Source organism: Giraffa tippelskirchi, chromosome 10, assembly GCF_054371585.1.
Source record: "Giraffa tippelskirchi isolate mGirTip1 chromosome 10, T2T-mGirTip1v1.2.pri, whole genome shotgun sequence".
In the NCBI taxonomy this organism is placed as follows: domain Eukaryota; kingdom Metazoa; phylum Chordata; class Mammalia; order Artiodactyla; family Giraffidae; genus Giraffa; species Giraffa tippelskirchi.
Genome location: NC_137284.1, coordinates 147,307,447 through 147,318,247, shown reverse-complemented (window position 1 = coordinate 147,318,247; position 10,801 = coordinate 147,307,447). Strand labels below are relative to the sequence as shown.

Here is a 10,801-nt window from a genome sequence, read left to right as displayed (position 1 = left end):
AGATGGGAGAGCCTGGCTGCAAACATCAGAACACTTACTTTCACGGCCACGGGAACGAGGTGATCTGGCTCCTGTTCATGGGCAGTCCCTGAAGCCTGAGACAAGGATGCACTGGATCCAACCAGGTCCGCTTTAGGGAAGAGCAGCCTTTCTACAAATGACTGGTCGGCAAGACTCTCTTGAGGCCTCCCCACTTTCCCCAGGTGTCCAGGGAGCTCGCCCAGCCCCCCGACTGCCCCAGTTTCCGAGGACAGCTGCAGTCTGGAGGCCGTGGCCAGTCTCTGGATGCTGTCGTTCTCCAGGAAGGCAGGATTGGCACGTGCTTTGTACACTTGGGCCACGCAGCCAGAACCCACAGGCTCCTGCTTCTCAAAGCAGAGGACCCTCCCCCAGTCCTCCCCAAAGGCCTGGCGCAGGAAGTGTTCGGTGTGAGTCCAAGGATGGGGCGACACCTGGACGTGCAGCCTGGAGAACTGGGCGCAGAACGCCTCTGAGAAGAGATCCCGCCGGGTGCTGGCCCACTGGCCCAGTTTGATGTAGGTGGGGCCCGAGGTCTCAGTGGCTTTCAGAAGCAGGTGGAGCCAAAGACTGGAGACACTGGGAGCCAGGTAGGTGAGGGGATAGAGTAGGAGGAGGGGGAAGAATTTCACCAAGAGAGCCCCTGCTCTGAGCCAGATGCGCACGTGCAGGAGGAGCCAGCCCAGCCGCCCCTTCGGAGGGACTCTCTCCAGCGGCCCATTTTCAGCCAGGTCACTCCAACTGGTCCTCCGCTGACGCACGCTCTCCGGGGCCCCCTCGCCAATGTCCTCACAGGTGGAGATGAGTTTGGGCAAAGTGCCAAGCAGAAGCCAACAGAGTCTAGCCTTGCGACAGCCCCCAGAGGGTCTCAGAAGGCCGAGTTCCCTTCTGAGCGCAAAACCTCTCAAGTGCGCCAAGCAGACCCTGAGAGAGAAGCGCCAGGGGGTCACCATCCTCTCCCAGAGGTCACGGCCTCGGCTGCCTGCCTCCACTTAAGGAGCGCCCATCTATGTTCCTTCTTTCCGCAAGGCGGACATGAGTCCGGGCCTCCGCTGAGTATTCCGCTTAAGAGCGAGGCAGCAGCGAGATGAGGGGGGCGCTCAGACCTGGCCGCCCGTGTGCATTCCCCCAGGACGGGGACGTGACCTGCGCGAGGTGGCCGCGCGGGCGGAGACGGTGCCGGGCGCCTGCAGGGTCACCGCGCACGCCCGCCGGCGCCAGAGCGCACCCGCCGAGGGCCAGGACGCAGCCGGGCTGCGCGGAGAGGGGCGCGAGGGGGACCGATCGGAGGGCCGCGGTGCGGAGAGCCTGGTGGGGGTGAGGAAGAACCAGAGAAGGCGAGGGGTGGAGAGCTGGGCCGGGGGCAGTGCGGACGGCCGAGGACCAGGGCAGCGAGCGCGCGGTGGGGAGGAGTCGGGTGGGAGCTCCAGAGAGCCGAGGTCCCAAGGGCACTGGAGGTCTGGGCGCTAGGGGCGGGGAAGGAGAGCGGAGGGTCGCGGAGCGGAGGACCGGGGATCGGGACCCGGGGGGTCCGGGGGTCAGAGGACCGGGAATCCGGACCTGGAGGGCCGGGGAGCTGGGATCCCGACGCCCAGGCCGCGCGACGCTTGTCTTCCGGGACCGCCCGCCCGCCGGCTCGGGAACCGCCCCTTTAAAGCGAACGCGACCCAGACTCCGGCGGAGACTCACCCGGCCCTCGGGTTCTGGGGTCCCACAAATAGGATTAACCCCAAACGCGCCCTCCACACCCGGTCTCTCCACTGTGCGTCTGTCTCTCCAATGACATTGTAGCTTTCCTTACAAAGAATGGAAACGCGGAAACGCTGGGTAAATTGACAGCCGGTTGCTGAACACAGGTCTGGTTTTCAATTGAGCGGGACCGGGAGGGTGGTGGGAGGAGCAGGGTGGGGGGATTCCCAGGCTGCCCTGATTTGGGGAACGTGTTTGGACCCGGGGCTGTGGCTCCGGAAAGAGTGTTCATTCATTCAACCAAGTCTATATTTCTTAAACTCAATTTAATATTTATCGAGGCTCAATAATATCTACCGTGCGAGGTTCTGGGGACATGGAAACACACATCCTGACCTTGCAGGCTCATCACTTTTGAGGAAGATCCCGCTGTGAAAGAAGGGAACAATGGGGACGATGCCGGGCTGGGCCCTGCGGGGCCCCTGGACACGAAGGTCTCTTTATCCCCCATTTCTTGTAGGCAAGACTCCAGCCTCCATGACCTTCTCTGAGTCCCAAAGGGCAGAACAGTTGCTAATCAAGGGAGGAGCAGCCAGGAAACCACCTGAGGCAAGATTACCACCTTGATCCTGCTCAGGTAGCCTTGCCAGACTATATAACCCCTCCCTATTTACCAGGGAGAGGGGCACAGTTCTTGAGGCGCTAGCCTACTGTGTTCCCCCTTTGTCTGGCAAAGTAATAAAGCCACTCTTTCCTTCTCCTCCATAACTCTGTCTCCATATTTCTGTTTGGCACTGGTGCACAGAGCCAAGATTTGGGCAATGAGGAGACACCCCCCCCCCCAGGAAGGCAGCTACTTGGGAGAAGAAGGGAAGATAGTACGGGTGGGAGGGTGTTCAGCCACAGAAAGAATGAAGCCCCCAAACAGGAAGATGTTTGGTGTGAGTTTCTGGGGGAGTTTAACTATGAAGAACCAGAAGAAGGCCAGATAGCTGTACAAAGCAAAGAGGAGCAGAGCAGAGCTTGGAAATGAGCCAGGACAGCCAGGGAAGGCCAGCGGTCTTCTGCTCTGCTGTTTGGGGCTTGGAGGCTGCCTGTGCTGGGGTACCACAGTCACCTCTACACACACGACCCTTTATCTCCACGTGGGAAACAGCCTTCCAGTCTGCCAGGGACTCACAAGTGGAAAGACCCTGGAGACGTGGCCCATGCCTGCTGCTGGAAGTGTGACTGCCACTCACAGCCTAAGGAGTGCCGGAAAACTTGGGGACTCCTGCAGTGCCAGCTAATAATCCAACTCCCATTTCCCAAGATGTGCAGACCCTTTTGAAGTTCCCAAGACAGAAGTCATACCTAACTCTGCTGGTTTCAAGTATGGCCAGCCATTAACTATACTCTCCAAGCTTCAGAGTACAAAATGAAACAAGGCAAAGGCTAACAGAGTTTTGCCAAGAGAACCCACTGGTCATAGCAAACACCTTCCAACAACACAAGAGATGACACTGCACATGGATATCACCAGATGGTCAACACCAAAATCAGATTAATTATATTCTTTGCAGCCGAAGATGGAGAAGCTCTATACAGTCAGCAAAAACAAGACCAGGAGTTGACTGTGGCTCAGATCATGAACTCATTATTGCAAAATTCAGACTTAAATTGAAGAAAGTAGGGAAAACCACTAGACCATTAAGGTATGACCTAAATCAAATCCCTTAGGATTATACACTGGAAGTGACAAATAGATTCAAGGGATTAGATCTGATAGACAGTGCCTGAGAAACTATGGATGGAGATTCATAACATTGTACAGGAGGCAGTGATCAAAACCATCCCCAAGAAAAAGAAATGCAGAAAGGCAAAATGATTGTCTGAGGAGGACTTACAAATAGCTGAGAAAAGAAGAGAAGCAAAAGGCAAAGGAAAAAAGGAAAAGATATATCCATCTGAATGCAGAGTTCCAAAGAATAGCAAGGAGACGTAAGAAAGCCTTTTTAAGTGAACAATGCAAAGAAATAGAGGAAAACAATAGAATGGGAAAGACTAGAGATCTCTTCAAGAAAATTAGAGGTACCAAAGGAACATTTCATGCAAAGATGGGCACAATAAAGGACCGAAACAGTATGGACCTAGCAGAAGCAGAAGATATTTAGAAAAGGTGGCAAGAATACACAGAATAACTATACAAAAGATTTTAATGACCCAGATAACCACGACGTTGTGATCACTCACCTAGAGCCAAACATCCTGGAGTGTGAAGTCAAATGGGCCTTAGGAAGCATCACTACAAATAAAGTTAATGGAAGTGATGGAGTCCTAGCTGAGCTATTGCAAATCCTAAAAGATGATGCTGTTAAAGTCCTGGACTCAATATGCCAGCAAATTTGGAAGACTCACCAGTGGCCACAGGACTGGAAAAGGTCAGTTTTCATTCCAATCCCAAAGAAAGGCAATGCCAAAGAATGCTCAAAGTACCCCGCAATTACACTCATTTCACATGCTAGCAAGGTCATGCTCAAAATCCTCCAAGCTAGGTAGGCTTCAACAGTACATGATCCGTGAACTTCCAGATGTTCAAGCTGGATTTAGAAAAGGCACAGAAACCAAGGATCAAATTTCCAACATCCATAGATCATAGAAAAAGCAAGACAATTCCAGAAAAACATCTACTTCTGCTTTATTGACTACAGTAAAGCCTTTGACTATGTGGATCACAACAAACTGTGGAAAATTCTTAAAGAGATGGGAATACCAGACCACCTTACCTGCCTCCTGAGAAACCTGTATGCAAATCAGGAAGCAACAGTTAGAACCAGACATGGAACAACAGACTGGTTCCAAATAGGAAAAGGAGTACGTCAAGGCTGTATATTGTCACCCTGCTTATTTAGCTTATATGCAGAATACATCATGAGAAATGCTGGGCTGGAAGAAGCACAAGCTGGAATCAAGATTGCTGGGAGAAATATCAACAACCTCAGATATGCAGATGACACAAGCCTTAAGGTAGAAAGCAAAGAGGAACTAAAGAGCCTCTTGATGAAAGTTAAAGAGGAGAGTGAAAAAGCTGGCTTAAAACTCAACATTCAGAAAACTAAGATCATGGCATCTGGTCCCATCACTTCATGGCAAATAGGTGGGGAAGCAGTGGAAACAGTGAGAGACTTTATTTTGGGGGGCTCTGAAGTCACTGCGGATGGTGACTGCAGCCATGAAATTAAAAGACCCTTGTTCCTTGGAAGGAAAGTTATGACCAACCTAGACAGCATATTAAAAACAGAGATATTGCTTTGCCAGCAAACGTCTGTTTAGTCAGAGCTATGGTTTTCCCATTAGTCATGTATGGATGTGAGAGTTGGACCATAAGGAAGGCTGAGCACCAAAGAATTGATGCTTTTGAATTGTGGTGTTGGAGAAGACTCTTGAGAGTCCCTTGGACTGCAAGGAGATCAAACCAGTCCATCCTAAAGGAAATCAGTCCTAAATATTTATTGGAAGGACTGATGCTGAAGCTGAAACTCCAATACTTTGGACACCTGATGCAAAGAACTGACTCATTGGAAAAGACCCTGATGCTGGGAAAGATACAAGGTGGGAGGAGAAGGGGATGACAGACGACGAGATGGTTAGATGGCATCACTGACTTGACGAACATGAGTTTGAGTAAGCTCCGGGAATTGGTGATGGACAGGGAAACCTAGTGTGCTGCAGTCTATGAGGTCGCAAAGAGTTGTACACGACTAAGTGACTGAACTGAATTAACCTGGGAGCTATGATCCCCAAAACAACTCATTATTGAAGATTCCTGTTATGGCAACTACACTGACCTTGAGCCTGTCTACCAGCAGAGGGCGTGGTGCCTCAGCCTTCCTGGAGACGCTTTCCTGAGCAGGGTCCAGTCCTGCTCGTCCCCACAGGCCCAGATTTTCAGTCGAGTGTCACAGTGTCACCATGGCCTAGCCAAGGCCACAGCCCTTTCTTCAGCTGACTCACTGCTTTTTGCATTAAAAAATAACTGTAGATGGAAATTAGTTTGGCAGAAGGATAAATTAAAAATTTTTTGATCCCCTCCCCAAAATAAAAGAGGTAACCACATGATTTCCGATGGTCTGTGTGGGCCTCTGTTTGTGCTCAAGCAAACTGGGGCGGGGACTCTGGCTAAAGCTATACAAATTCTCTAGACTTCCATCCATGTGGCAATTAGCATCTTTTTTATTTAATTATTTATTTCTTTCTTGGCCTCTCCATGTAGCATATGGGACCTTAGTTCCCAGACCATGCCCCCTGCACTGGAACAATGGAGTCTTAACCAGCGGACCGCCAGGGAAGTCCGGCAATTGGTATATTTAACAGTAATTAAGAGCAAAATTCTGGAGCCAGATAAGCCTGGTTTCAGTTCTGTGTAACCTGCATAACGTTAGGGACAAGTTACCTCGCCTTTTGGAGCCTCTATTCCTTGCTTGTCGGATGGAGGTATAAACAGATCCTGCCTCTCAGACTTTTGAAAGCCAAAACTGTATATGTTAGCAAGTATTGTCGTTTGTATTATCTAGATAAATAAAAGTTGTTCTGTTTCACAGATTCGGAGGCAACATCGTGGAAGATCTGACTTGAGCCCCTTGTGGCATCCTAGAAACTCACCTGAAGTGGAGGCTCTCTAACTTCAGCATCCATCAGAACCCCCTGGGGGCTGGCCTCATCCCGTGTCTGATTCTGTAAGTTGGCGTGGAGCCTGGGAATCTGCAGTTCTAACAGGTTCTGATCTGCTGCCGCCTCTGGGCCTGGGAACACAGTTTGAGAATCATCGATCTTGTGGTGGTAGTGATGGAGCTAGAGATGGCAGTAGATGGAGGCGGTGGTGGTGGTGATGGTAGGACAGGGGCAGCATCTCAAGGAATTAGTCACCCACACAAGCACAGTTGAGGGCTCCCTGAGGCCCATGTGGATTTCAGTTGGGAGAGCAGTGTTGTACACAGTAAGACATCATGGACAGCAAAATCAAACAGTTATACAAAATATGAACCCTACATCAAAAATTGAAAGGGCAGGCTTTGAAAATCACAGATGTTGATTTGCAGTCAAGCTGCTTCTCACATGGATAACTCTATGTAATGTTTCATGATTAGTAACAGCAGGACTGTATTTAGAATGGCTAATGAATTAAGAGGCTGGATATACAAACAGACACTGGCTGGACTGTATATGACAATAGAACTCTGATCCACAGCCTCTACAGCAATGGGCCCAGAATACTCAGGACATAGTCAATGACTGCAACTTCTCTAATTTTTGCCCCCAATACCTACTCAGAGCCAATCATAGAAAGCCAAATATCCTCTCCAAACCCAGTCACACGAGATGCCCCAGCCTCTAGCCTCCCAAAGCCAACAACCTTCAACTTAGGGCACCTGACGCCTTTTCTTTTCTCTCTCTAAACCTTTTCCACAAGCATTTGATTCTCCACTTGTACTGGAGTCTCTGCCAAATACAATTGATTGTAACTGACTCTCTTGCTGTTTGAAAGTTCTGGATAAATAGCCTCTACTTGTTCTCATTTGGGTGATCTTCGTTTATTTTCATAGAAGCTTCACAGCGGTAAGCAGTAAACCCCTGAATAACCAACAGTTTCCAGCTCTTGGAAATATTCCTGCTGGTTTTAACTCTAGTATCACTAGGTGGCACCAGTCTCTTGTGAAGTGCATCCAAAGCGTCTGCGGGCTTGCTGCACAGGCTGGAAAAGAATGGGAGGGGGACAGAGATGCACGTGGCTGTGCTGATTTTTTTCACTTGTGCCAAATGACTGTGATTGTAGCATCGCCCACGTCATGTTGCTCCTTAGCAGATGTGATCCGGTGCAGGTTTTTATTCAAGATCCTGGAGAGGGGGTGGGGATGGTGACCTGGGTGGCTCTAGGGTTTTTAACCTCCGCTCTTTGGGGCAGGATAATTCTTTGTTGTGCGTTAGGGGAGGGGCAGGAGAAGCTGTCCCAAGATGTTCAACAGCACCTCTGGCCTTGACCCACTCAATACCAGAAACACTCTCCATTCCCAACTGTGACAATAAAATGTCTTCAAAATTTGCCAGATGTCCCCTGGGGGAGCAAAGTTGTCCCTAGGTAAGGACCACTGGTCTTAGTTTCTTGAGGAGGACAGTTCTCTGCTGAGACCCTTTCAGCATCCTGCTCGCCCCCCCCCCCCACCCCGCATCACACATGCTCACTTTCTTCAGAATATGGGGAACGGACACCCCTCCGCGCCTGCTGCAGCCCGCACTTCATCCCCACCTTGAGCGGGTCCTCACCAGGGAGTCTGCAGTGGGGACGGGAGCCGCCTCCGCCAAAAACACCTGGGGTGCCTGTAAAACTGCAGATTCCAGGGCCCCTTTCCAGTCTCCCTGCATGAGGATGCCTTTGGGAAAGAGTAGAATCTGCTCTTTTTCCCTCCGCAAGCCTAAGGGGAATACCACGCTGCCTGCAGCTCTGCTGCTCTTGGTCCTGTAACCTCATCCTCCTGTAACCTGTAACCTCATCATTTGCACGCTGGGCGGATGAGAACAGCAGCTCCTGACAGCAGTTCCTGCTGGCGTCCAGACAGCAAAGGCAGGCAGGGGTTGTCTGGGGTCACACTGCTGGGCTCTGGCGCTCATTCATGGTAGCCCTGGGCAAGCTACCTGGCTCTTCTCGGCAGTGGCTTCATTGGTAAATGAGGCTGCTGTTAGAACCCACCTCCTAGGTGATCTGTGGGAAGCCTCGGCGCTCCCTGGCACCCACCCAGTCACCCAGGACAGAGCCGGATGAGGGTGAAAACAGGCAGCTGCTTTGTGCTTTTCCCACCCACCTGAGGGGGTGGAGGCTGGGAGAGACCTGAGGGCCATCTGGCCCCATCTCCCCAGGAACCTGAGACACACAAACAGAAGTCACCTTGCTCAAGGTCGCACTGCTCTCCGAGGAAGTCAGAAGTCACCCAGCTTGGGAATTTGCCTGGTGATCCAGTGGTTAAGACTTCGACTTCCAATGCATGGGTTGTGGGTTCAACCCCTGGTCAGGGAGCCTCATGGCGAAAAAAAGAAACATAAAACAGAAGTAATATTGTAACAGATTCAATAAAGGCTTTAAAAGGTGGTCCACATTAAAAAAAAATTTTTTTTAAGTCTCTTGACTTGCCTTTTATTTTTTAAATTGAAGTATAGTTGATTTACAATGTTGTCTCTGGCTTTGCTAGTGGTAAAGAACCCACTGCCAGTGCAGGAGACTTAAGAGACTTGGGTTCGATCCCTGGGTGGGGAAGAGCCCCTGGAGTAGGAAATGGCAAACCACTGAAGTATTCTTGCCTGGAGAATCCCATGGACAAAGGAGCCTGGGGGGCTACAGTCCGTGGGGTCGCAAAGAGTTGGACACAGATGAAGCAACTTAGCACACACACACATATAGTTGATTCACAATTTTGTATCTCTGGCTAGTATTTTGATTTTAATCTTATTTGACCTGAGAGATACAGGAAGTAGATCAGATTTTAGGACCTTCAAGAAATATGTGTCCCCAAACTGTGGCCTCCAAGAGCAGCACAGTGACTTATCACCCTTTGGAGGTCTGAAGGCTGAGATCAGTGCCTGGGTAGGTGTTATCAGGGACGATGAGCTGGCAGGCTTTAAGCCCAGAGGTATGCTGCCCAGATCCTAATGTCTTGTGACGAAAGTGTTTGAGGGGGATTCTTGCCTCTGCCTCGTGTCAGAGGAGATCATCTAGTTGATCAGGAAATAGATGCGAAGCCTTGTGTCTTAAATATGGTCCAGAGTCGGTCCGACTGCCCTACTGTGTTCTGGAATCACAGTGCCCAGGAAGACCAGGACCTGCTTAAACACAGAAATTCATGTCTCTAAAATAGTATCTCAATCACCATCCTCTAGTTCCTTTCCCTGAAGTCTACTAGGTCTTCCAAAAGGAACAGAGAAAGAGCATAAGCAAAGAGGGTACTGGGCATCACAAGTAATGACACTGGAGACTTTGCCTAATGGTGAGAGATGCAGGCCTTCTGTGACTTGATTCTCTGCTTTTTGTCAAAGACACACTCATTCTTGTAAAGTTAGGAACGCTTTAATTCTCTGTGAAAAAAAAGAAAATATGACCCTTCAAAGTAAGCTAGCGGCATAGGAGTAAAACAGATGGTGCTTATGCAGAAATGAGAGTATTGTGATATTTGCCAATTTGGTGATTCTTTGAGATTTCCAGGGGTATCCTGACAAATGTCAGCGGTGTGTGTGTGTGTGTGTGTGTGTGTGTGTGTGTGTGTGTGTGTGTGTGTGTGTGTGTGTGTGTGTGTGTGTGTGTGTGTGTGTGTGTGTGTGTGTGTGTGTGTGTGTGTGTGTGTGTGTGTGTGTGTGTGTGTGTGTGTGTGTGTGTGTGTGTGTGTGTGTGTGTGTGTGTGTGTGTGTGTGTGTGTGTGTGTGTGTTCGCTTCTGTCATGTCCGACCAAACAAGAATACTGGAGTGGGTAGCCATTCCCTTCTCCAGGGGATCTTCCTGACCCAGGCATGGAACCCAGGTCTCCTACATTGCAGGCAGATTCTTTACTGTCTGGGCCATCAGGGAGTGATAAACAAATGCCACTTACTCCACAGCGTCCCCTGCAGGGTCCCCACAGCTTCCAATCTCCCAGCCCTAGTACAAGAAATAGAGGACAGGAGAACATTAAGCGGGAGGTGGGGGGGCGCGCCAAAAAGACAGGTCCCTCGAAGCCAGGGGGCGATATAGGAGGCCCAGGGTCCTCGGTCTGGGCTCCTCTCACCCCTTCCCCTGGGTGGCCTCCACTTCCCCAGTCCCATACTTCCCCTCCCATCCCATACCTCCTGGACAGATTTGATCCCGGACTGAGAACAAACCAAGCTTGGGTTTGAGGTTTGGGTGGGATGCTTGACTTGGTTTTATTTCCTCAGAGGGAGGTAGCCAGGGGTTGTGGTGGGCCGGGCAGGAGCTCGCATCCAGCTGTCTCCAGGCTGGGGAGAAAGGGCCACGGATGCGATGACAGTGGCGTAGACCCAGAGCAGCAGGCGGGAGATGGCTTTCTGGGGAGGCAAGGAGTAGGATGCCTGTGGAAGC

General features: G+C 50.6%; 2 protein-coding genes across 4 annotated transcripts in view; one reads left to right on the top strand and one right to left on the bottom strand.

Annotated features, from left to right (window-relative positions):
* The window catches only part of ADCK2 (aarF domain containing kinase 2), a 29,053-nt gene that overhangs the window by 13,972 nt on the left and 4,280 nt on the right, over nucleotides 1–10,801 (bottom strand). For 2 of the 3 annotated variants that reach the window (XM_081534342.1, XM_081534344.1), the window contains exon 1: nucleotides 39–1,644. In XM_081534342.1, the coding sequence (XP_081390468.1) occupies nucleotides 39–971 (933 nt within the window). In that variant the 5' untranslated portion in view covers nucleotides 972–1,644. Of the gene's footprint in view, nucleotides 1–38; nucleotides 1,645–1,707; nucleotides 1,815–6,348; nucleotides 6,489–8,626; nucleotides 8,757–10,316; nucleotides 10,364–10,548; nucleotides 10,768–10,801 lie in introns of those variants that run through there. The other variant, XM_081534341.1, reaches the window with a different exon arrangement.
* DENND2A (DENN domain containing 2A) overlaps nucleotides 1,277–10,801 on the top strand; it is a 112,886-nt gene continuing 103,361 nt past the window's right edge. The window contains exons 1-2 of the mRNA XM_081534315.1: nucleotides 1,277–1,335; nucleotides 6,288–6,422. The gene's annotated coding sequence lies outside the window, so the exon portion shown is untranslated. The remainder of the gene's footprint in view (nucleotides 1,336–6,287; nucleotides 6,423–10,801) is intronic.